General features: G+C 42.0%; 2 protein-coding genes across 4 annotated transcripts in view; one reads left to right on the top strand and one right to left on the bottom strand.

Annotated features, from left to right (window-relative positions):
• Window positions 1–1,102: 1,102 nt before the first annotated feature.
• The window catches only part of LOC132972003 (NACHT, LRR and PYD domains-containing protein 4-like), a 71,386-nt gene continuing 45,318 nt past the window's right edge, over window positions 1,103–27,170 (bottom strand). Inside the window, exons 1-10 of one of the 3 annotated variants that reach the window (XM_061034842.1) lie at window positions 11,517–11,608; window positions 11,239–11,349; window positions 9,167–9,277; window positions 8,974–9,052; window positions 8,611–8,815; window positions 6,693–8,490; window positions 6,413–6,586; window positions 5,338–5,505; window positions 5,171–5,217; window positions 1,103–1,884 (exon numbers count right to left, since the gene is read on the bottom strand). In XM_061034842.1, coding sequence (XP_060890825.1) covers window positions 1,307–1,884; window positions 5,171–5,217; window positions 5,338–5,505; window positions 6,413–6,586; window positions 6,693–8,490; window positions 8,611–8,815; window positions 8,974–9,052; window positions 9,167–9,277; window positions 11,239–11,349; window positions 11,517–11,593 — 3,348 coding nt within the window. In that variant the 5' untranslated portion in view covers window positions 11,594–11,608 and the 3' untranslated portion in view covers window positions 1,103–1,306. Of the gene's footprint in view, window positions 1,885–5,170; window positions 5,218–5,337; window positions 5,506–6,144; window positions 6,319–6,412; window positions 6,587–6,692; window positions 8,491–8,610; window positions 8,816–8,973; window positions 9,053–9,166; window positions 9,278–11,238; window positions 11,350–11,516; window positions 11,609–27,170 lie in introns of those variants that run through there. The other 2 variants (XM_061034841.1, XM_061034840.1) reach the window with 2 other exon arrangements.
• On the top strand, window positions 17,396–25,650 carry LOC132972018 (gastrula zinc finger protein XlCGF57.1-like). Its single transcript, XM_061034877.1, has 2 exons — window positions 17,396–17,911; window positions 23,313–25,650. Exons 1-2 carry the CDS (start codon window positions 17,746–17,748, stop codon window positions 25,043–25,045), a joined length of 1,899 nt encoding a protein of 632 aa, XP_060890860.1. The 5' UTR covers window positions 17,396–17,745; the 3' UTR covers window positions 25,046–25,650.

Here is a 27,170-nt window from a genome sequence, read left to right as displayed (position 1 = left end):
CTGCGCCCCCTACTTTACCTAACCCTAACCTCTCACACTTTCTTGCCTAAACCTAACCATCCCCCCCCCTTTAATAACCCTAATGATTCATTAATTTCATCAAAAATCATTGATATTAAAAAATAAGCTCATTAAAATAGACAGGGGATTAAAAACATCAATAAATACATATCATCTTAAAACAAACAGTAAATACAAAGGTTTAAGGATAAATAATTCATTTCATAACTTAATATTCAAGTATAAATTCATTAAAAACACTTTATAAACATGTAAGGGGATTAAATTCATTTATTTTGGTGGTGGGTTAAAAACAGATTGGCATAAAAGGGGTTAAAAACACAACACGGAAAGTCAAGTACGAACATGCTCCCAGAGCCTATAAATACAAGTGAAAGTGAAAGCAGCTCTCCTCATTCTTGCTCTGACTGCTGCAGTTTTCACTCCAACAGTCTGCAAGCCTCTCATTCTGCACCTTTAATGTTTTGTGCCTAAGCCTGAGGAAGACCTACACGGTCGAAAACAAGGGCACATTTATTGATTTCATTCAGGGAGAATTTTGATTTTAAAAGTTTTTTATTTCATTTGAAAAGTTTTTCTAAAAAATAAATTCATTTTGGACCGAGGTACGGTCCAGCCAGTGATAGGGTCGCCCCCGTTACCGTACGGAAAACCGACCACCACAGAATAAGTGGTCTTTCTGGGGGGGAGGGAGTGGGAATAACAGGGGGATGGACCGAGCATTTACTGTCTCCCACATAGTGGGACAGGTCCCCTTCCCCTATCCTAACCCTTTACGGTTTGGTCCAAAACCTGACTGGAAGACATCTTTCAATATCAAGAAGTTGTTTAACTTCTGAAACACAGCTTTGTCTATCATTTGACCTAACAGAGGATGATTTGATATAGGCCTGTAATTATTCATTATTGTCTTGTCTAGATTGTTCTTTTCTAGTAGTGGCTTGATGACTGCTGTTTTCATCACCTGTGTGAAGACACCTGAGAGACAAGTTTACCATTTGTAACAGATCTAGAGCCATGACTTGGGAAACTTTTTAGAAAAAATCCTGTTTGCAGAATATCAAGACAGCAGGAGGAGGAATTTAATTGTTTAATTGTCACTTATTTTTTATTGCTGAGATCAGCACAATACAGACATTACAGAAGGGGGTCCAGTTTTTCTGTAATGTAAAACATTTAACCCCCATTACCACGCCCACCCCCCCATTATTACGCCCACCAACCATGAAACAGATCAGCTGGACAGAGTGAACAGAGTCAGCTGATCTTCAGTCAGCAGTGTTTCTCAGACCGACACACCACACAGAGACACTGAAGAACCAGGAGAGAACCCAAACCCAGGATAGAGAGGTTCAGTGAATGTGGTGTTGAAGGTGTGGAGGTGGATCAGTGTGTCAGAGGAGACTCTGTAGAAGGACAGAGAGCCAGCAGGACAGTCCACATACACTGCTACTCTGTTAGAGACAGGGGAGGAGGAGGAGGAGGAGGAGGAGGAGGAGGGGGAGGAGGGGGAGGAGGAGGAGATGTATGTTCTTCTTTTATTGTGCCTGACATAGTAACCTCCATCATAGCAGAACAGACTCCAGGACTGATCATTATATCCAAACACACATTCATCACTGTCTCCTCTCCTTCTGATTCCTCTGTAACTCACTGATACATAAACCTTTACTCTCCACTCGACCTCCAAGTAACAGCGACCAGTCAGACCAGTCCTACACAGCAGCTGAGGATAGTAATCAAATCTGTCTGGATGATCAGGATATGACTGAAGCTCCTCCACACGTGTCACCTTCCTGTTGCTGTCAGACAGTTTCAGTTTTCTGTTCACTGTGTTTGTGTCCAGTTCCAGCTCACAGGCATCTGATGGAGAGAACGAGACACAACACAGCTGCAGGTTATCATCTGTTCATTCATCAACAACTTCACTGACACTTACTGATAGGGGTGTAAAGGTACACATACTCTGGCCGGACCGTTTCGGTACAGGGCTTTCGGATTGGTCGCGCGGTCTATCGGTACACACAGAACAAAAGTGTTGTCATCTGTGTTCTCACACGGGCAGCAAAGCGGAAGCACACCTCAGGGTGGAGGGAGGCTGCGGCCGCTGGTATGTGACACCGCTTTTAGTTAGTAACTTGTAAAAAAGTCAAAACATAAACTGTGCAAACTGTGCAGATTACTAGTTCCTCAAGCCCTGTTGGTTTGGACAGTTGCATATAACCGGGATGGAGTTCTTTTTACGGACTTACTCTTAAGTTTCGTTTTCATTTTCAGCGATGATCCTGCTCCAACAGCGCTGCAGCGCAAAAGGGAAGGGGGAGACGCGTCTGTGTGGGAGCAACCTGCAGCATGATAGGATGAACACCCTCCCTCCCCATTCCCACAATAATGGACAAGGAGACGTTCAAAAGACGAGAGTAGTGTGCCGTCGTTGTTCAGCGGACATCGGGTACGTCGCAGGCAATGTGTCCAACTTATTAAAGCACTTGAAAAGGCACCACGCGAACGTAAACATCACTGCAACTAGGAAAAAACAGACAGCCTTTTGCTAGTAATTCTAAACGGGCAAAAGCCATAACAAATGCCATTGAAGTTCTTATCTCGACAGAGGGAAATATTAATAGTTCTGCGATGAAACTATACTGTCCCAGATGTGATTAGGTGTATTATGTGCTCAAAGGGCATTGAAAAAAAACGATTGCCTTAATAAACTTAATGGTGTCACTGTAATTAAAAAGAAATACTTTTACATATAGGCTATATTAATTACTTAATTTAATTCTAAAATACTTTATTTCATTCATATCTTTTATTTATTGGAGACTTTTTGGGTTGAAGGATGCAGCACAAGTTTATTTTATGTTTTATTTTTACAATGTTTGATTTAAAATGTTATTTAAAAGTAACCTGAGCAGGTGTACAAGTCTGAACTGTCGATGCTGCACGTAGCCCAATGTGTAAAAGGGAAATTCTAAATGTTCCTAATAAAGAAAAAAAAGTGTCGCATCAGGTCCCTTTACTGTAACGAAAATGTACCGAATCGAAGCTTCAAAACTGAGAACCGAAATGTTTGTGTACCGTTACAACCCTACTTAATGAGAGTCAATCAAACTTACAGTTCATATTCAGCACTGAATGATGTTTGACAGCACTGAAATGTAATAATCCACTTCTAATCAAGTTCAAATGGAGTTACCATGGCAGGCAGGATGAATGGAGATCCAAATCAACAAACACATGCAGTGAATAAAGTCTGACTAATCAAAGTGCAGCACAAAGAAGCTGTGAACCATCTGCTGTCTCCAACTGTTCTGTCCTCAGAGGTCACATTCAGCACAAACAGGAGCCTCATTTCCACTTTCACTGTCACACACAATGTGATGGCAGCAGGAGTGTGCCACGTCCCTTTGTCCTGTCTAACTAGTTTTAAACTGTGTTTCTGAAGTCATGGAGACCATTTCTTTTCCATCAATCTAGGTTCTACAACATACATGAGAGTTTTTTTTTTTAATATAAATTTAACTTGACTGGATGAACAGATCGAAATCTGAAGAGACAGATGACAACTCAGTCCTTGTGAGTTTTTCTCCGCTTGTCTAAGGCGTAGGCCGCGCCGTCCCGTCCTCACCTGGCCACCTAGCTAGCTTTCTTAGGGCACGGTCACACTGGCCATCCGTATCGTGCTCAGGCACGGTACTCTTCCTTGGTTTTGGCACACTTCGGAGAGGTGTGCTTCGGCACGGTACACTTCATGCACGAGCACAAGCCCGCGGGTAAACAACGCTGACAGCCTCTGGAGAAATCCAGAGTTTCATGTCTGTGTCTGACTAAATGACACAATATAAGCCACAAAGTAGCTGTCACGTTCTCTGTGTGTTCTCCGATGTGCGGGCGTCCGCGCGGACTTACGCACGGACTCGCGCGCGGACTCTGCCTATTTTATTTTTTTATTTATTTATTGCTGTGTCTGATTAAAATGGCTTAAAATAAGCTGTAAGTAGCTGTCATGTTCTCTGTGTTGTTCTCTGATGTGCAGACGCGGACTCGACTGCGCGTCTCTTTTTCTCTCTCTCTCTCTCTTGTCCGCTTCTTTGTAAACTGAGCACACTTCATAATAACATAAAGCGTGCATGTGTTGTATTACGACGTTATGTACAAGAGGTAATCGTGCTTAGGCACGGATAGTCTGGCACAGGCCAGCAGGAACATCCAACAACAATACACAAGTCAGCGGCAGGCCGACAGAGACAGGCTAGTTAGGGTGCGGTCACACTGGCCATCCGTACCGTGCTGTACCCAAGCACGATTGCCCCCCCCCCGCAGCGCCATTCCCCCATGCCGGCCAGCGGGGGAATGGCGCAGATTTTCTGTTGCTATTTCATCACTGAATTCACATCTGGATGTTTTTGAGGAGAGAACATTATGTTGGAGACTCTGCATATTTACATGTTTATGAAAATGAACGTCAAATCAAAAATGATTTCTGCTGTTTTTAAAGTTTACAAGCTCGACCAGGAGCAGCCGGCCAGCAGCCAACAACAAAACGTGAAATGTCAAAGTCACAAAAACTGCATGTTGTAAAATAAACATTTCTGTTGGATGTGATGAATGGTGATTTTGTAATCACTGGATTATCACTTTTATTTCAGTTTACATTTTTTATTTCATATTTCAACTCTCATGAGTTTCCATCACCCTCGCTTTGATCATCAAAGTGTTACTTCCAGCCCTCATCCTGTTGTAGTTTGAAAGGTTGAAGCATAACAGAAACACACAATCTGGACAGCAACAGGCACAAACCAATAGTTATCTAACCTTTGAATTTAGCCAATTCATAAGATCATGTTCTGATACACGTACACACGTACACACATATCCACACACTCTTTCCTGTTAAGAGACCAGTTGTCTGTCCAAGAAACTTCTAGGAAATGGCCTTTATATAGCACACATGTTGTAATTGCTCAGTGTGTTGATTGCCCATAACAGGATGATTGGGATGTTATAAAATAACTACTCCGAGAGAAATGAACAGATCCTCGATTCACAGGCCATAGTCTCTGTCTGATTGTTCAAGAGCATTTACTTTTCTTCAATCCAACATGTGCTGCTGTGTTCTGATGAAGAGAAATCAAAACACACTCACACTTAGTCAGACCAGGATCCAGTCTGTGCAGTCCACTATGGTCCAACCTGGAGGAAGAAATCAGATCAGAATCTATTTCATACATCTTCATTTAAATCCAGCATCAGACAAGAAGCAGAGTTCATCATTCAGAAACAGTGAGACAGCTTCTGTGTGTCTGTCTGTACCTCAGTGTCTCCAGTCTGCAGTGTGGATCCTCCAGTCCAGCAGACAGCAGCTTCTCTCCTCGTTCTCCTGGATAATTGTAGCTCAGGTCCAAATCTCTCAGAGGGGAGGAGCTTAGAGCTGAGGCCAGAGACGCACAACCTTCTTCTGTGATCAGACAACCTGACAGACTACACGCACACACACACACACACACACACACACACACACACACACACACACACACACATATAAACACCAACACACACACACACACACACACACACACGCACACACACACAAACACATAAACACCAACACACACACATACATATAAACACCAACACACACATAAACACCAACACACACACACGCACACACACACACACACCAGTTATACCAGTAACATCTCGTCATAACCATGCAGCTGAACAGAATAGACTTCATAAGCTGATACTAATCAATATTTACTCTGTTGACAAATAGTGAAGGTAAGACAGAGCGTGAGATCAACACACAGACTGCTTTGATGTAGAAACAGTTCTGAACTTTTTCATCTGAAAAAAAGATTCTTTAGTTCTTTATGTTCCAACCAGTATCCATGGTTTGTTTGTTGGTGGGGAAAGAACTTCATATTTAACTTTCTTTATTCCAGTCCAGCTTCCTCAGACTAAAAGACTGAGAGCTATAGAACGAGCTCAGAGCTTTACAGCTTTAATGTGGTAACATACAGTAACTAAGACTTTAAACCACCACCAAGGTCCATTTAATAAATGATTAATTAAAAAACATGATCTTAGAGGAATAATCTGGATCAGATGCACACTAACCTGACAATGTCCAGTCTACAGAGTGGACTTTTTAGTCCAGCAGACAGCAACTTCACTCCTGAATCCTGCAGGTTGTTGTTGCTCAGGTCCAGCTCTCCCAGACTAGAGGACTGGGAGCTGAGGACTGAGGACAGAGCTTCACAGCTTCTCTCTGAGAGCTCACAGACACTCAGCCTGAAGATGATTTCCAACCAATCATTGAATTGATTGATAAATGAAATGATTAAGAACTTAGAATGGCATTATTTTGAAAAACCTGCACACTAACCTGAGAGTGTCCAGTCTACAGAGTGGACTCTTTAGTCCAGTAGACAGCAGCTTCACTCCTGAATCCTGCAGGTTGTTGTTGCTCAGGTCCAGCTCTCTCAGACTAGAGGACTGGGAGCTGAGGACTGAGGACAGAGCTTCACAGCTTCTCTCTGAGAGGTTACAGAAACTCAGCCTGAAGAGGATTCAGAAGAACACAAATGAAATCAATTACAAACAATAGTTGTTATTTCTGAATAAAGAGAACTATATTTAACCTGGATAGTTATGTGAGCACGTACAGAGCTTTGTTTGAAGCTTTGATCACAGGCAGCAGCCTCAGAAGAGCCTCCTCTGAAGCAGAGTATTTCTTCAGTTCAAACACGTCTAGATCTTTTTCTGATGACAGTAAGATGAAGACCAGAGCTGACCATTGAGCAGTAGACAGTTTATCTGTGGAGAGATGTCCTGATCTCAGGGACTGTTGGATCTCCTCCACTAGAGAATGATCATTCAGTTCATTCAGACAGTGGAACAGATTGATACTTTTCTCTGCTGACAGATCCTTACTGATCTTCTCCTTTATGTACTCGACTGTTTTCTGATTAGTCTGTGAGCCACTTCCTGTATGTGTCAGCAGACCTTGTATGAGATTCTGATTGGTCTCTAGAGAAAGACCAAGGAGGAAGCGGAGGAACAAGTCCAGGTGTCCATTAGGACTCTGTAAGGCCTGGTCAACAGCACTCTGATATAAAAGTGTTGGGTCAGGTTTTTCTCTGAATACCTTAGACCACCAGGGTGTTTGTTCTTCTGACATCAGATTGACTTCAGAGTTGATGAAGGTCAGATGGACATGAAGAGCAGCCAGAAACTCCTGAACACTCAGATGGATGAAGCAGAACACCTTGTCCTGGTACAGTCCTCTCTCCTCTTTAAAGATCTGTGTGAACACTCCTGAGTACACTGAGGCTGCTCTGATATCGATGCCACACTCTGTCAGGTCTGAGTCATAGAATATCAGGTTTCCTTTCTGCAGCTGCTCAAAAGCCAGTTTTCCCAGAGACTCAATCATCTTCCTGCTCTCTGGACTCCAGTGTGGATCTGTCTCAGCTCCTCCATCATACTTGATGTTCTTCAGTTTGGACTGAACCACCAGGAAGTGGATGTACATCTCAGTCAGGGTCTTGGGCAGCTCTCCTCCCTCTCTGGTCTTCAGCACATCCTCCAGAACTGTAGCAGTGATCCAGCAGAAGACTGGGATGTGGCACATGATGTGGAGGCTTCTGGATGTCTTGATGTGGGAGATGATTCTGTTGGCTTGCTCTACATTTCTGAATCTCTTCCTGAAGTACTTCTTCTTGTGTGGGTCAGAGAACCCTCTGACCTCTGTCACCATGTCAACACACTCAGGAGGGATCTGATTGGCTGCTGCAGGTCGTGTGGTTATCCAGAGGCAAGCAGAGGGAAGCAGTTCCCCCCTGATGAGGTTAGTCAGCAGCACATCCACTAAGGTGGACTCTGTGACATCAGTCAGGGTCTGGTTGTTTTTAAAGTCCAGAGGAAGTCGACACTCATCCAGACCGTCAAAGATGAACACAACCTGGAACTCTTCAAACCTGCAGATTCCTGCTTCTTTGGTTTCAGGAAAGAAGTGATGAACAAGTTTAACCAAGCTGAACTTTTTCTCTTTCAGCACATTCAGCTCTCTGAAAGTGAATGGAAATGTGAAGTGTATGTCCTGGTTGGCTTTGTCTTCAGCCCAGTCCAGAGTGAACTTCTGTGTTAAGACTGTTTTTCCGATGCCAGCCACTCCCTTTGTCATCACTGTTCTGATTGGTTCATCTCCTCCAGGTGCTTTAAAGATGTCTTCTTGTCTGATGGTTGTTTCTGGTCTGTCTGGTTTCCTGGATGCTGTTTCAATCTGTCTGACCTCGTGTTCATCATTGACCTCTCCAGTCCCTCCCTCTGTGATGTAGAGCTCTGTGTAGATCTGGTTCAGAAGGGTTGGGTTTCCTGCTTTAGCAATCCCCTCAAACAGACACTGTAACTTCTCCTTCAGGTCAGATTTGAGTTTACGCCAGCACTCTGCAGCGACTGTTCCTGAATAAAGAAAGAAATCAATGAACAGATCCTGATATAGATCACATGACTATCTGAATTTGGAATTTTAAACCTCTTTGTCCTTTTTCTAAAATACTAAATCTGTTCAAATGTTCTTACTGCTCTGCAGATAGTCAGCCAGCTCCTCCTGCTTCATTCTCCTCAGGAAGTGGAGAGTGATCTTCAAAAATGCCTCTTTATAGCTTCTCCCCTGCTCTTCATCCTCACTCTGACTCTCTAAGCATTCTGGGTAATCTGGACTCAGAACCCTCTGCACTCTCTTCAGCTCGTTCTTCACAAAGGTGATGATGTTCTCCTCCAGCAGCTGGAACAGAAGGAGACACTGGATATTTAATAGAAACTGGTAGAACTCAACATGTGATTCATCTGTCAGTCTGAAGGTCAGCTGGTCTAAACAGAACAATAACTTAGAATTAAATTATTGTGATAGTAGTATATTAATTAACAGTGTGTTGAACACACCATAAAGATGGAGTCCAGGTCTGTTGGATTCTGCTGGTCTGATTGATCTTTGTGAACGTTGGAGCTCTCCTGTTGAACTCTGTGACAGGACATATTACACAAGAAAACAACGGGATATATTATGAAGCTCTGAGCCAAGATATGAGTCTTTAAACAACAGAGTCAGAACATTTACTTCATTTTTAATTCTCACCTTCCATCAGCAGGACGTCCATCTTTAAACTCAAAAAAACAACCCATAGACCGGTCACTCTTCATGGACACACAGCTGGGTCCAGGAGAGTCTGGTCTCTGTTCCTGTATTCTGAGACAAACAAACAGCTGGTTAATGAAAAATTGTTCCAGTTCAAACTAGCAGATGGATAATCAGTAATCAGGAGGCAGAGCTGAAGTTCTCCACAGTTCTCTCTGTTTCTATTAGAACAGTATCTCACTCATAATACAGCCAACACTGTGTCTGTCCTCAAATTCTTTAGACTGATGAAATTAAAGTTAACAGAAGAAGACTCAAACATAAACATAGCTCAGAAAGATGCTGTGGTTAGTAACTGAGATTTACAGATAACAACATGCAGTAATATGATCTCACAGAGTGAGAGAGAGAGAGGGGGAGGAGAGATAAGAGCTCAAGGTGCCAGTTCCCCCGGTAGTCTAAGCCTATAGCAGCATAACTAGGAGCTGGTCTACACCTGTGCCAGGCCTGACAATAAGATTTATCAAAAAGGAAAGTTTTAAGTCTATTCTTAAAAGTACAAATTGTGTCTGCCTCCCATACCCCGGCTGGAAGATGATTCCAGAGGACAGGAGCCTGATAACTGAAGGCTCTACCTCCCATAGTACATTTAGAGACTGTAGGTACCACGAGCAGCAACTACTATTAGGATACAGAACAGATCCAGATCAAGGACTTGTCCATAACAACTTCAGGAACCTCAACCTGGAACTCACTTCTGGGACAAAGTCTTCAGACTGACACCACTTCAGATGGGAATAAGTGCTGCTTGCACCATCACAGTAGTTTTTACAATGTGAGTCAGTCCTGTATATGGATCCTCAAGGTTTGTAAAAAAAACCCTCAAGAGCATTGAAGATCTTTGTCTGCAGTCTTCATGATACATCTGCTCACCAGTGTCCAGCCAAGATCACTGGACCAAACGTTCAGTATACCACCATGACATCATCCCTGATGTACTACATGCACCTCAGCTAAACTCAGGTACTATTCACTAAAACAAGGATCAAAGTATTAAACTATGTAGTCCAGGAGAAAGTGTAGTCAGATATCAGTACAATGGTCAACTGGATCAGCAGGATGTATGGACCAGGTAGGTTAGTGAATTGACCTGAAGCTTTCAATGCCCAACATCTCACCAGCAGAACCTCATCAGGTTCAGGATCTGGGCTGTGGACAAAGTCAGGACCTCCAACATCCACCTCGTGGACCATAATCCTCTAATCACAGTTATTAAAACCGTTGCTCCCATCCTTGATGGTGCATGCTTTCAAATGGACGTGCAGAAGCAGACTCTCAGTGAATGAAGTCTGATATTGTGGATAGTATATCCGTTTGTTTTGGTCATCATTGGGAGTGAGGAAGGAGGGGACTTTAATTCTACCTGAGGGAAAAACTAAAATTTTCATTCAATAAAAATCTGACCTGTGGCTCCTTTCCTGCATGTCATTCCCCATTCTCTCTCTCCTTGATTTCCGACTCTATCTACTGTCCCGTCTCTAAATAACGGAACAAAAAGCCCAAAAATAAATCTTTCCTTAGATTTGTCTCTTTTTAAGGGTTGGCCTATTATTATTATTATTGACTTTGTCTAAGAATACTTAGCTTCTTTCTAGTAGTCAGGCAGGTTAAGTTCTGACAGTGTCTGGGAAATAGGGCGCAGGGAAGGACCCAAATGCAGAAATAAATGGACTCACAGCTGCAATAAAATGATTATTTTTATAATCATTAAAAAAAACACAAGATAGAACCAAAGCACACAATGATCATGAAGTGGTAAGAAAACTAAATGAAGCTGATGAGGAAAATGAAGACAGGTGAGTAGAGTAGAAGGGAAGGTCTGGGCTATTGAAACCTAGAAGAGAAGGAGGTGAATTCTGAGGACCTCTGTTGGAGAAGTAGGAGAGACAGGAGGAAAGTATGAGTCCTGGGAGAGGTGAACATGGACTGAAGACTGAGAGGCATGTAAATGGCTGAGGATGAAAGAGTTACAGGAAAGCAGAACAGAGCTCTTTGTCAATTTCAGATCTCACCTTCCATCAGCAGGTCGTCCATCTTTAAAGTTTCTAATAACATCTTTAGACTGGTCACTCTTCATGGACACACAGCTGGGTCCAGGAGAGTCTGGTCTCTGTTCTTGCATCCTGATACAAATAAAAACAACATTATTAGTTACTGTGAGCAGCAGATGAGACAGTGATGATGATGATGGTGATGGTGATGATGGTGATGGTGATGATGATTAAGGTGGAGTGATGTGAGCACTGAGCTGTGACATGGAGAAGGGTCATGGACAGTTAGAGATCCTCACCTCAGAGCTTCATGTTCCTCACACAGAGAGGTTTTAGAGGGATGGACTCCCTTCTCTGTGTCCTCACACTGATCCATAGCAGAGTGCCCCCTGCTGGGAGAGCTGCAGTCTGAGAAGAACGATCATTAAAGAGTTATTACATCTTCATATGAAACTTTTCAGAATCTTCACAGTTAAACTGGTCGTCCATGGAGATTGACTGGGACAAAAATAAACAGTCCTGTATTTGGACTGGACCCTCCAATCCGTCCTGTGATCCATGAACACACCATCCTTTTCAGCCCCCTGACATTCACACACTGCAGTATCCCACAAAACCAAAATGAAGCTGAAGAGTGAGCACCATGGACAAGAGGAGCACTGGTTACTCTCTCTCTCTCTCTCTCTCTCTCTCTCTCTCTCTCGTTCTCTTTTGACTGACTTTCTGGTGATCACACACTCCCCCCCCCCACACCTGTAATAATGATAATAATAATACATTTTATTTAAAGGTGCCTTTCAAAAAAAACTCTCATGGTCACCTTACAGAGCAGAGATGAAAACAACAAAGTAACAACACAACGATAGAATTAACATTAAAAACAAAAAAAACACAAATGTACAGGATATAAAGGAGTTATGAGACCGGGTGGAGAATGATCAGACTGAATATGCCAGTTTAAAAAGATGTGTTTTGAGATGAGATTTGAAAATGGAGAGAGAGTCGATATTACGGATTTGTGGTGGGAGGGAGTTCCACATTTGGGGGGCAGAGCGGCTGAAGGCCCTGGACCCCCATGGTGGACAGGCGGGCGGGTGGTGCAGTAAGTTGAATGGAAGAAGACCTGAGAGTGCAGGTAGGTGTGTTGATGTGCAGGAGTTCAGAGAGGTAAAGCGGAGCGAGGTTGTGGATGGCCTTGAAGGTGAGGAGCAGAATTTTGAAGGTGATGCGATGTTTAACCGGGAGCCAATGAAGCTGCTGTAGGACAGGGGTGATGTGATTAACAGAGGGCGTTCTGGTGATGATGCAAGCAGCAGAGTTCTGGACCAGTTGAAGTTTGTGGATGGACTTGAGAGGGAGACCAAAGAGAAGGGAGTTGCAGTAGTCAATGCGGGATGTAATCAGGGTGTTGATGAGGATAGCAGTACTGCTGGGAGTGAGGGACGGGCGGAGGCGATTAATGTTACGTAGATGGAAATAAGCAGACCGGGTGACATTATTGATGTGAGCTGAGGGGAGGGAGAAACTGAGGAGTGGTCAATAGCCAGAGAAAAACTGTTGAGTTTAGAGATTGTTGATTTGGTGCCGATGAGGAGAAGCTTGGTTTTGTCACTGTTTAATTTGAGGAAGTTGCAGGTGAACCAGGATTTGAATTCTTGCAGGCAATCAGTCGGGGAAGTGGGCGGGAGGGAGGAGGTGGGTTTGGTGGATAGGTAGAGCTGGGTGTCATCCGCATAGCAATGGCACTGGATTTTATAATTACGGAAGATGTGGCCAAAAGGAAGGAGATAGATGATGAACAGAAGGGGGCCCAGGACAGAACCCTGAGGAACACCGGTAGTGAATGGAAATGGCTGGGATTTGAAGGAGCTTTACTGAACTGAGTGCGACCAGAGAGATAGGATGAAAACCAGTGCAAGGGTGTGTCAGTGATTCCAATGGAGGCAAGTCTGTCAAGGAGTGTGTGATGGGAGATGGTGTCGAAGGCTGCACTGAGCTCAACGAGGATGAGGATGGTTAAAGTCTGGAGTCAGCTGCCATGAGTAGGTCATTAGTGATTTTGTGGCTGCATGTTTGTAGGTACTGCTGCAGAAGAATATGTTAAAACTAGGGACGCATCGATTATGGATATGACTTCCAGATTATAGTCTGTGTAGGAGCCATGTTTAGGAGAATGAAGTGTAAGACACAAATTGTTCCAGCAGGTGTCACCGTTGGGTTAAGGTGATACTCTTTAGAGGTAGGAACTTTCACTGGGGTTTCAGGTGTTGCTGGACGGAGAGAGCACATACACTGTTTTGACCGCTATGCCATGCTATGAGGTAACACAGAAGTGAGCGTGAATCTTTGAGTCAAAATTTTGTCCGTTTGGCCGCCCACCCGCCCGCCCGGCAGTCCGCCCGCCCACCAGTCCGTCCGTCTGTCTGTCTGTCTGTATGTCTGTCTGTCTGCCTGTCTGTATGAAGACAGTCTCATGTTACTTCAGGGTTTAACTTCTCACCCTCTCTACTGTTTTTTTTATCTGTAATGATCTGAATGCTTTGACATTTCTCCTCTCCTCCTGCTGTCATGGCGTGCACAGTGAGTGAGAGGTGGAGCGAGCCAGAGAGAGTTGTCCCTCTCCCTCCTCCACTTCCTCTTTCAGTGTAGAAGTGGTTTCCTGACGTTGACTCACTTACTTTAACCCAGAGAGGAAGGGAGGGGGGGCAGCTTTATGTCTACCTAGCTCCACCAACCAATGAACAGCTGTCCCTGCTTTAGGGGCCGGGTGTTAAAAGTTAACTTTATCAGTCACAAGGTGCGTCGGCCCTTCATGAAAATACGTGGTATGTCAGATGGTCAGTTCAGCCCTGATCGTACACATGAACACATCAGGAATAATAATCTGCTCATATATCAGATTACAGTCCAACACTCACACTGTGTAGTTTAACTTCTAATATCTTAACAACAGAAGTCAAAGTGATCCAACTTTACTCTGAGAAATGTTTAAAAGCAGAACTGATACGTAGAACTAAGTACTTTGGTACTTTGACTGCAGACTGTGAACACTTCCTGAACATCACACTGACTCTTTCATGATTGGTGTGTTTGACACATGAAGAATAAAAGCTGACAGTGGCTCAGTGTGACTCGTGTTTCAGCTCCTCTCATGTGTCAGAGCTGCAGTTTGATTTACACTGAACTCACTCAGAGACCTTCAGTCCTGTCTGAAGAGTACAGGCTACCCTTCCTCACTCTGCTGTCTAACTGTCCTGTTAGCATGTTAGCATAGCCTGCATGCTAACTGAGAGTCATCGGGGTTGCCACCCGTCAGAGCGTCCATTGGTTTGTTTGGTTCTTTTTTGGCATGAGCAATGAGAGCTCTTTAGTGATTGGGTGAGAGAAAGTCATAGGAGTCAGAAGGAAACATATCTGCGGCTGCCTCTGATTGTCATGAATGGTTGGAAAACAAGGAGAGGTGGACCCAAGTGCAGAATAAACTAAAAGTATTTAATAATCAAAAAAAGGCAAACAAAAACTTACTATCAGGCAGAAGTCAGGAGGGCTGTAAGAGAAGCAAAAAGAACTTACTGGAGAACATTTTGTGGTACAATAGGGAAAAAGACCATAGGAGGAATTTGGGGGATGATTAGAAGGATGAGAGGGGACAGAAGAGATTGAAACGATCCTGTTTTAAATGACGGAAAGGATGGTGCAATAACTAATAAAGAAAAAGCAGAATTAATGGTTAAAATGTTTGCTACAATAAACAGTTCTAATAATCTGAGTGAGGAAGCAAAAAGGTACAGGGTTAAAACGAAATTTGAAAATATTGAAGCACTGAGTAAGAAAAATCATGTTGAGGATAACATTAGTGTACCTTTTACAATGGGAGAGCTAACAAAATCATTGGCTAAGTCTGGAATGAGTGCTCCAGGGAAAGATGAGATATGTTATATCATGTTAAAGCATTTAAGTACAGAGGCACTTAGCAGATTGTTAATGTTGTATAATAAGGTATGGGAGGAAGGGAGGTTGCCAATTAGCTGGAAGGAGGCAGTGATTGTTTCTATAAGGAAACCAGGAAAAGATCCAAGCAATGCAGCAAACTACAGGCCAATCGCCTTAACATCACATATTTGTAAACTGATGGAGCGCATGGTAAATGAAAGAATGGTGTACTATCTAGAGAAAAGAGGGATGATGGCGGAATATCAGAGTGGGTTTAGAAAAGGGCGAGGAACTATGGATCCGGTGGTAAGCTTAGAAGACGTTGTAAGAAAAGCTCAGGTTACAAAAGAAACAGTAGTTGCATTTTTTTTTGATGTTGAGAAAGGATATGATATGCTTTGGAGAGAGGGACTTTTGATTCAGTTACATCTCATGGGAGTCAAGGGAAGGATTTTTAATTGGATAATGGATTTTCTGAATAAGAGATCGATTCAAGTTAAAATAGGTGATGAAATATCTAAAAAGTATGTTGTAGAGAATGGAACACCACAGGGAAGTGTGATAAATGATAAATTATGATAAATTATATATTTGATAATATCCCAACAGATATAGGAAGATCATTGTTTGCGGATGATGGAGCATTGTGGAAAAAAGGAAAGAATATACATTTTATTGTAAATAAAATTCAGAAAGGGATCAGTTTAGTTGAGAAGTGGGGATTAAAGTGGGGATTTACATTTTCTGTGGAAAAAACAAAGATCATGTTCTTTTCTCGAAAGATAAAATTGGGGAGAATATTGGTTTGACATTGTATGGAAATAAGCTAGAACAAGTTGATTCATTTCTTTTTTTAGGGGTATATTTTGATGTCTGGTTGACATGGAAGGAACACATAAGGAATATTGTTGATAAATGCAAAAAAGTAATAAATGTAAAGAGATGTCTCGTAGGAATGGATTGGGGAGCTGATGTTGCTGCCTTAAAATATATATATGTGGCGTTAATTAGAACGAGGATTGAGTATGGGAGTGGTATATGGATCTGCAGCAAAATCAACACTTGCAAAGTTAGAAAATGATTCAGGCACAGGCTCTTAGGATATGTATTGGGGCAGTGAAATCATCTCCAATATGTGCACTTCAGGTAGAAGTAGGAGAGATGCCACTATGTTTAAGGAGGAAACAGCTATTAGCAAATTATTGGCTGAACTTGACAGGACATGGAGATAGTCACCCAACAAAATCAGTGTTAAAGGATTGCTGGGAAAAAGAGAGAACAATTAAGTCCATTTTTGGATGGATAGGGGATAGAGTGGCGAGAGATATGGGAGTGTATGACAAGGATATCAGTCCAACTGTTTTATGGCCACCAGTTCCAATGTGGATGCTTGACACAGCCGAAGTAGACTTGGAGTTACTAAAGAGAAAGGAAAGAAAAAGAAATGTTGATTTAGTAAGTGAACACATAGAACAAAGACATGGAGATCATGTACAAGTATTCACAGATGGATCTAAAGACCCTATGACAAATGCAACAGGATCAGCTGCGTTTATTCCAAAATTCATTGTTGAAGTAGCGAAGAGAATGTCAGATTTCCTGAAGGTTTACACAGTAGAGTTGTACGCCATTTTAGTTGCATTAGAATGTGTTGAGCAAATTAAAGGAAGGAAAGTGATGATATGCAGTGATTCAGTCAGCGCTTTATACAGTATTCAATCAGGATCATCTCACAGTCGTCAAGATTTATTATATGAAATCATATTTACACATTCCCAGGTGGTTAAACAGGAGACAGATGTGATATTCATGTGGGTTCCAGCACAGCAGGAAATGAAAAGGTGGACAGGTTGACAAAGGAAGCTGTAAAGAAAGAGAGGATTGATATTAACATCAAATTATTAAGTCAGAAGGGAAACGAGTCACATGGAGTAAAATTAAACAGGAATGGCAACAATATTGGAACAATCAGACAAAGGAAAGACATTTATACTCAATTCAGAGGGAAATAGATAAAGTCAAATACAGAGGGAGCAACAGAATAGAGGAGGTCGTAATGTCCAGGTTAAGAATTGGTCACAGTCATTTAAATAGCACTCTACATATCATTGGAAAACATTCATCCGGTCTTTGTGAGATATGCAATCTAGCAGAAACAGTTGAACATGTAGTTATTAAATGTAGAAAGTATGTAGCACATAGACATAATATGATGTCAGAAATGGAGAGAGAGAGGGACTCGTAAGAAGAGATTTCAAAAGTATTTTGGAGTGAGGGGAGAGAGGGAGAGGCTGAAGATGCTTGTTTAAATATCTCTTGAGAACAGGTTTGTTGAGGAGGATTTAGGAATGTGAGTAATAATTAAATCCAGCAGATGGCAGTAATGCAACTTTTTGGATACCAGCTGCCAAAGAAGAAGAAGAAGAAGAAGACTTCCGGCAAGATGGAGGACCGGGTTCAGCGTCTCTTGTGAGCTCTGTCTGCTTGTCCCACTTTTACAAATACTTTACCATCCAACTCAATTCTATCTGATCGTATGAATCTCTAATACACCATACCGACGCTTTAACCATAAAGTGCTCCGGAAACTGCAGCATGACGACGGAAAATAACTTCTCTTCAGCCTACAGTAGCTCGGAGATTGACGACCACGATGATGTTAAGATGGAGGTCTCTACCGAGAGCTACAGAAGAAAAGACCCTTTCTCACCAGCGAAGAACCCACCAGCAACTAAAAAGAAGGACACTGGCTCAGAGGAAGGTAGGGAAGGAACGAACGAAGTCCTGAACGCAATAAAACAGCTAACTGGAAAAGTGGACACGCTAGGTACACGGATACAGCAACACTCAGTTATGCTAGCTAACATAGATAAAGCAGTTGAGTTCAATGCGGCTCAAATAAAGGACTACAAAGTCCAGATTCAGACTAGAAGCCGAAAAGTGTCAAATTTAAATGTGAACAATGCAGAGTTCATGGAAAGAGTCCTGGAACTCACTGCTGTCGAGTCAGCGCGTGTTTGATTGTTGCTGCGTATTTATCAGCGCCTTTACGGTAAACAAGAGAGTCTGTGGACCCATGTGACACTGGACTGGAAGTAAACACTTCAAAATAAAAGCCCGGCGATATATAGATAGATGGATGAGTAGATAGAATGTGATTTTCCCTGTTTTAAATTGCACATAAAATCAATGTCTTGATAGGTCTGCAAATAATTTCAGTAACCAGTGAATCAGAATCAGCTTTATTGGCCATGTATGCTTACACACGTAATGAATTTGTCTTCAGTAACTGTGCTCTGAATGTACAAAGTTATACATAATGAGCAAAACACTAATATACAGTGGGTACGGAAAGTATTCAGACCCCTTTACATTTTTCACTCTTTGTTTCATTGCAGCCATTTGCTAAAATCAAAAAAGTTCATTTTATTTCTCATTAATGTACACTCAGCACCCCATCTTGACAGAAAAAAAACAGAAATGTAGAAATTTTTGCAAATTTATTAAAAAAGAAAAACTGAAATATCACATGGTCATAAGTATTCAGACCCTTTGCTCAGTATTGAGTAGAAGCACCCTTTTGAGCTAGTACAGCCATGAGTCTTCTTGGGAATGATGCAACAAGTTTTTCACACCTGGATTTGGGGATCCTCTGCCATTCTTCCTTGCAGATCCTCTCCAGTTCTGTCAGGTTGGATGATGAACGTTGGTGGACAGCCATTTTCAGGTCTCTCCAGAGATGCTCAATTGGGTTTAGGTCAGGGCTCTGGCTGGGCCAGTCAAGAATGGTCACAGAGTTGTTCCGAAGCCACTCCTTTGTTATTTTAGCTGTGTGCTTAGGGTCATTGTCTTGTTGGAAGGTGAACCTTCGGCCCAGTCTGAGGTCCTGAGCACTCTGGAAGAGGTTTTCTTCCAGGATATCTCTGTACTTGGCCGCATTCATTTTTCCTTCAATTGCAACCAGTCGTCCTGTCCCTGCAGCTGAAAAACACCCCCATAGCATGATGCTGCCACCACCATGTTTCACTGTTGGGATTGTATTGGGCAGGTGATGAGCAGTGCCTGGTTTTCTCCACACATACCGCTTAGAATTAAAGCCAAAAAGTTCAATCTTGGTCTCATCAGACCAGAGAATCTTTCTCATAGTCTGGGAGTCCTTCATGTATTTTTTGGCAAACTCTATGCGGGCTTTCATATGTCTTGCACTGAGGAGAGGCTTCCGTCGGGCCACTCTGCCATAAAGCCCCGACTGGTGGAGGGCTGCAGTGATAGTTGACATTGTGGAACTTTCTCCCATCTCCCTACTGCATCTCTGGAGCTCAGCCACAGTGATCTTTGGGTTCTTCTTTACCTGTCTCACCAAGGCTCTTCTCCCACGATTGCTCAGTTTGGCTGGACAGCCAGGTCTAGGAAGAGTTCTGGTTGTCCCAAACTTCCTCCATTTAAGGATTATGGAGGCCACTGTGCTCTTAGGAACCTTGAGTGCTGCAGAAATTCTTTTGTAACCTTGGCCAGATCTGTGCCTTGCCACAATTCTGTCTCTGAGCTCCTTGGGCAGTTCCTTCGACCTCATGATTCTCATTTGCTCTGACATGCGCTGTAAGGTCTTATATAGACAGGTGTGTGCCTTTCCTAATCAAGTCCAATCAGTTTAATTAAACACAGCTGGACTCCAATGAAGGAGCAGAACCATCTCAAGGAGGATCAGAAGAAATGGACAGCATGTGAGTTAAATGAGTGTCACAGCAAAGGGTCTGAATACTTATGACCATGTGATATTTCAGTTTTTCTTTTTTAATAAATTTGCAAAAATTTCTACATTTCTGTTTTTTTCTGTCAAGATGGGGTGCTGAGTGTACATTAATGAGAAATAAAATGAACTTTTTTGATTTTAGCAAATGGCTGCAATGAAACAAAGAGTGAAAAATGTAAAGGGGTCTGAATACTTTCCGTACCCACTGTATACAGGGTTAAATAAGACAATAGTGCAGTGGTGAGTAGTGCAAAAAATGCTGAGATGAACATGATAATGAATATGAAGTTAGTAGACACTGTGCTGTTCAGAATGGTGAGGGGGGAGTGAAGGGGGGCTTCTCCACAGTCTTGAGCGGGCTCAGCTCCAGATGGTTCTGACTGAACCAGAGAGCCAGCTGTTCCACCTCCCGTCTGTAAGCAGACTCGTCTCCGTCCTCAATGAGACCGATGACAGTGATGTTGTCTGCAAATTTCAGGAGTTTCACAGAAGGGTCCCCTGAGGTGTAGTCATTGGTGTAGAGGGAGAAGAGCAGTGGGGAGAGAACACAACCCTGGGGGGCGCCAGTGCTAATGATCCGGGTGCTGGATGTGGTGCTTCCCAGCCTCACCTGCTGCCTCCTGTCAGTCAGGAAGTTGGTGATCCACTGACAGGTGGAGGCCGGCACTGTGAGCTGGGTGAGTTTACGGTGCAGGATGTCCCGGATGATGGTGTTGGAGGCCGAGCTGAAGTCCACAAACAGGATCCTAGCATAGGTCCCCGGGGAGTCGAGGTGATCCAGGATGTAATTCAGACCCATGTTGACTGCATCCTCCACCGGTAGGCTAACTGCAGAGGGTCCAGCTGCAGGGGGTCCAGCAGGGGGCCTGTGATGTCCTCCAGGTGGCTCAACACCAGTCTCTCAAAGGACTTCATGACCACAGACGTCAGGGCGACGGGCCTGTATTCATTGAGTCCTGTTATGGCGTTTTTCTTTGGGACTGGGATGATGATGGAGCTTTTGAAGCATGAGGGCACTTCACATGGCTCCAGTGATGTGTTGAAGATCTGCTGCTCAGCACAGATATTGCTTTTATGTGGAATTTAATACGGTGAAATCACATTGATATCTATCTATCTATCTATCTATCTTTTCTGTGCTTTTATTTTGAAGTATCTACTTTCAGTCCAGTGTCACATGGGTCCCATGACCCTTGTCTTGTTTACCGTAAAGGCGCTGTTGCGAACGCAAAACTCACTTGCCAGCAGTCACAGGAGCGGCTGTGAATGCTGTTTCTCCCGACAGCGTTATCAACAATCACCCAGAAGATGAAAAATGATTACAGTGTAAAATATCATTCAGAAAAATTGGGACACTAAGTTATTTCATGTGACATGTCCAAAAAGGAGTGGGAAGAAGTAAACACCCCCTCTCCATCTATTCAGATAGCTTGTATTATATTTGTAAATTAAGATTATGATATAATATAAAAATTATTTTTTGAAAGAATGAATCAGTGAATGTATAAATGACCTACAGATTACAAATAATAGAATAACAAAAACAACAGCAACACAAAGGGAAAAAAATGAAAATAACAGCAACATGAATCCCTGCAGACATCGTATGGAATTCAAACCACTTCTTCCTCCCTGGACCTTGTGAAGATATTTTTAATACATATTTAAAAAATGTTTAATGTTTGTACTTTGTTTGAGTTCTAAATGTAAGTTGTTCCAGAGTTTGACCCCACAGATAGAAACACAAAATGGTTTCTGAGTCGTTCGTACACTAAGAGTTCTGAAATGAAGTAGATTATTTCATGCTTTGTTGTTGCTTGTTTAATTGATCACCTGAACAAACAACTTGTGGTTGGTTTAAGACTTTGAAAAGACATTTTATATATCATGGTACAAGTTTTAGTCTTGTTTTAGTGTTACAAAACAATCAACCTGCACAAAAAGTGAACATACAGCCCTGGCCTAAATCAAAAACCAAAGAAACTAATGACACATAGTCCTTCCCTAAGGGTTTGACATGTTGTGTGTCCACTTGTTTTATTTTGTTACTTTAATTTGTAAAGATTTGCTTTTAGTTAAAAACAACATTGGGATTTAAATCCTTGTGTCCTTTTTGCACTACATGAGAGATTTGTGGTTAAAAAAAGTAACTAAGTAACTTTTACTTCAAGTACATTTGAAACAAGCTACTTTTGCACGTCATGTTACTTAACTCAACATCAGATGGATCTATGCGGGTCAGAGGGTTCTGTTGACAGAGGGAACAACAAGTGAAAGACAGGAAGTCAACTTTCACCCAGGTAAAAGCCAGACAACTTGTGAAGGATGTCCATCTTTCCTTCATTGATCTCATCCACTGTGACTGACACTGCTTCTGCTCAGAGAGTTACTACTCATTTCATAGCCGTAGAAGCATTTCAAAGTGAGATAAAAAAAATCCTAGAAACCAAGGTAGAAAGCTGAGGAGGTTCCTGTGGGGCTGAATTCATTTGAAAGCACACTGTTTCAACCTCATTGACAGCGCAGTGTGTCAGCTTCACTGTAGCTCAGCTCGCCCAACAGCAATCTCTCTCCCAACTATCGTAACAGATAATCCATTCATTTTCTTCAACAGAATTAAAATGACATCATCCATAGCAACAAGTACACAGGACAGGATAGACATTCAGCATGAACTTATCATGCTTTTCTTGAGCATGTCAATTAAAACATTAAAAGTAGGGCTGTAAACGTTAACAAGTTAATCACAGTGAGATTAAGTCTGAAATGAATGCAAGTTTTTTAATGACAGTAGCTGCAGTGATGGAAAAGAACAGTGAAGTAATATCCCTCCTGTGACATCAAACATTTCACTTTTTGTTGATATATTTATGGGCTTTTGTCGGCCTTTATTTTAGAGATAGGACAGAATCAGAAACCAAGGAGAGAGAGTGGGAAATGACTTGTGGGAAAGGAGCCACAGGTCGGATTTGAACCCGGTCTGCCCGCTCTCCAGGACTTAATGAAACCTCAGTTCTCACAGCCTTAGGCTACCGACGCCCTCACTTTTTTTTTACACAACCTCTTCGGCTGGTTTCATTTACTTTAACTTTTTTCAACAAGTTTATTTTTTCCGTGGTTAAGTTAATATAGTATCTTCAGTCTACAACAAGTTCCTTATTTTTCTTTCAAAATAAAGGTAGGTCTGTATCCAAAAAGGAACTAAAGTACCCTAATCTAAAGACAAAATTACAAAATAAAAGCATTAAAAACTTTTTTCTAAATCCAAAATAAGTGAATTCTAAACATGATTAAAATCTGATCAATTCCTATGAACTATTGATTTACAGTGATTGAAAATGATTTGACAGTCATTAATATTAAAAAGCGGGTCTAAGTACCTTTAATGTTTGTTTACTGTGTCCTGCAGATGTCCAGCAGCTGTTGGTGAGTAAAGAAGATCTTCCACCTGAGCAGCAGGAGTGGAGCCACATTCTGGACCAGGAGGACACTAAGCCCCAACACATTAAAGAAGAACATGAGGAACTGTGGAGCAGTCAGGAGGAAGAACAGCTTCAAGGACTGGAGGAGGCTGATACCACCAAGTTCCCCTTCACTCCTGTCTCTGTGAAGAGTGAAGATGATGAAGAGAAACCTCAGTCCTCACAGCTTCATCAGAGACAAACTGAACAGATGGAAACAGGAGTTGATGGAGAGGACTGTGGAGGAGCAGAACCAGAGAGGCACTCAGATCCAGAGAGATGTTTACAACCAGAGATTGAGGTCAAGATTGAAGACTCTTATGAACCTGAGACTGATGACAGTGATGATTGGCAAGAGACAAGAGAAGATCTGTCAGAATTAAACTTGAAAAATAAGAAACTGACTGGTAAGAGACCACATAAGTGCTCAGCGTGCGGTAAAAGATTTAACCGAAAAGAGCATCTCATCAGACACACGATGATTCACACAGGAGAGAAACCCTTCAGTTGCTCTAAATGCGAGAACAGATTTACCTGTAAGTCTAGTTTGACATATCACATGGCAAATCACAGAGGGGAGAAACCCTTTAACTGCCTTGTGTGTAGTAAAAGATTTAACCGAAAAGGGCATCTGACCAGACACATGTTAGTTCATACAGGAGAGAAAGCTTTCAGCTGCTCTGAGTGCGGTAAAAGATTTTACTTGCAAAATGATCTGACTACACACATGACTATTCATATGGGAGAAAAACCCTTCAGCTGCTCTGAGTGTGGTCAAAGATTTAACCGAAAAGGAAATCTGTCCAAACACATGATTATTCACACAGGAGATAAATTCTACAGCTGCTCTCAGTGTGGAAAACAATATAGACATAAGGGGAATCTGAAGACACACATGTTAGTTCACACTGGAGAGAACGCTTTCAGCTGCTCCGTTTGCAGTAAAGGTTTTACCCGAAGAGGAAGTCTGGCCACACACATCTTAGTTCACAAAGGAGAGAGACCCTTCTGTTGCTCTATTTGCAGTAAAGCATTTTATCAAAAAGGAGCCTTAACCCAACACATGATAGTTCACACAGGAGAGAAACCATTCAGCTGCTCTGAGTGTGAGAAACGATTTACCACGAAGTCAAGTTTTTCATTTCACATGGCAACTCACAGAGGGGAGAAACCCTTCAGCTGCCTTGAGTGTGGTAAAAGATTTAACAGAAAAGGGCATCTGACCAGACACATGTTAGTTCATACAGGAGAGAAACCCTTTAACTGCTCTGAGTGTGGTAAAAGGTTTAGTTCTGAGGGAAAACTGACCAGTCACATGATGATTCACACTGGAGAGAAGGCCTTCAGCTGCTCTGAGTGTGAGAAAAGATTTACCCGTAAGTCTAGTTTGACAAATCACATGGCATTTCACAGAGGGGAGAAACCCTTCAGCTGCCTTGACTGTACTAAAAGATTTTACCAAAAAGTGCATCTGACCAGACACATGTTGGTTCATACAGGAGAGAAACCCTTTAGCTGCTCTGAGTGTGGTAAAAGGTTTAACCGTAAAGTGCATCTGACCAGACACATGTTAGTTCATACAGGAGAGAAACCCTTTAGCTGCTCTGAGTGTGGTAAAAGGCTTAGTTCTAAGATAAATCTGACCAAACACATAATGATTCACACTGGAGAGAAATGCTAATCCTGTGTAATGGTAAATGTTACATGTTTTGTTGCTGACATATGAACCAGTAAGTTGGGAGCAGCTATGACGTTTGAATTGAAAGGGTTTTTATGAAACAGTTACAGTGTAAGGATCCTTCTTCTCTCCTGATATCTTCTCTTCTTTCTGTCATTCTGTTTCCTTGGAGGCCTCAGTGTTGGGTAGCACAAGTTCTTCAGTCAGCTCATGTGTAACCTTGTAATAAATAAATTGATGTAGAGTGAGAAAGACTTTCATATGAAACAATAGAAATGCATTATAGCCTTCAGTGTGTATAACTAAATGGTATATGGAAAAAACACTACAATTGTGTGTATATTTGTTCTGTTATCATTTCTCTCTTTGGCTTCCTTTTTGCTGCTTCACTGAATTGGGGATATATAGTGGCATAGGTGACAGAAAGTGGAAGGCACAGGTAGGGGGAGCACAGACAGTTCTCACCAGACCAGCATTCATGTTTCAGACCAGCACTCAGACAATCAACAACAGGTATTCTACTGGCTACGTTTAACTGGAAATGGTATGTGTTTTTTGTTCTCATATCCCCATCAATTAACTACAATAAACTTCCAACTCAACTATAATCACGACTGGAAAATCATCACTTCACCCCTACCTGTGTATTAATGGCAATAATTGAAACTTTGCCATTACAATGAAGTGAGAACTACGTTCTATATGAGTAAAACTTACAACCATTCAAACGGAATAATTCTACAATTAACTTAGCAGAATCTTTTTTAGTCTTTTACTTTTAGAATAAGATGGTGATATAAGATTGTTTTGTTTCATGAACCTGACGCTGCCATCTCCAATCAACTGGACATTGTTGACACCTGCACTACGCTAATTACTGACAGGTGGATTGGAAACCTCCGGAGCTCAAACGACTGGGTAAGTGCAATCATTAAGCTTTATTGGATAAGCTAAAAGGACTGCTGTATTGAACTGTGGCTAATATGATGGAGTCAGCTAACTGAAAGCTACAATCACAGAACACATCAGCTGTTTGAATTGCTGACACAAATCTTTGCTGTTAATCCTGTTGAGACACAAGATGGCGATGTTGAGAAGGATTCTGAAAAGGAAAAACCAGTTATCAGACCCACTACAAAAGGCAAGGTTTTATTCATTGAAACTGGTCAGAAGTCAAGAAACTCAAAATGTAAACACGCTAAGAAGTCAATTGAAAAGCTGAAAGAGCTCATGAAATTTAATGAAAATGCAACTGATGTCAAATCTAACTTGGAACAATTAATAAAACTCTGTCCTGAAGACAAAGAAAATCATGAGTCATTGATGAGTTTGCCACTGCATGAACATGAATGTGAAAAGCAAAATCAATGGTTTAATCCAAAAATGGAAACATATGATGATTTTATACATGATGGAACTATGTGGTTATCTGAGGACTGAAAACACACACCACTGCTGAAAGTCAAATCTCCACACAACAGAGGTATGTAAACTCAAATATTATTGGACCTGATGCTAATCAAACCCCAAATCCAGTTCTTCATCACGTACCTCTTCAACTTCATCTGCTCGCATTAAAACTCAGGCGGAGAAGGCTGCTCTCATGGAAAGAGCTGCCGCCTTGAAGAAGAAACATGAGCTTGATGCACAAGAGGAACGATTGAAAAGAAATAAGGAACAACTGGAACTGGAGACTGAACTGGCAGCAACCAATGTAAAAATCAATGCATTATAGGAGAGAAGGTTCAAGAGTATCTGATGGGATGAACTCTTATTGGAGAAAAACAGTAGCTCAAAATGAAAGATCAGTGAACCCAAAAGCACCTGCAAGTGAATATTATCCTGATAAAATGCAACAAGGACGAGATATGTGGAAGGAAACTGAATCTTTCTCCCAGCAACAGGTTGTTAAACCAAAAATAACAACTCATGGACCCTCAGTTAAATCTCATGATATGACCCATGTCAACCAATACTCTCTTGTATCTCTTGCATGTTGTAGCATGTCCTGGACATGCAAAAAGGGGTGAATAACTTTACTATAGCTAACGGAAGCTCACCACACATAGTTAACTAGTTATTGAACTAAATGAGAGCTCACTCCCTACCAACCTGCTAGTCTACTCTT

This window comes from Labrus mixtus, chromosome 3 (genome assembly GCF_963584025.1).
Source record: "Labrus mixtus chromosome 3, fLabMix1.1, whole genome shotgun sequence".
Lineage (NCBI taxonomy): Eukaryota > Metazoa > Chordata > Actinopteri > Labriformes > Labridae > Labrus > Labrus mixtus.
This window is presented reverse-complemented; position numbering and strand designations above follow the sequence as displayed.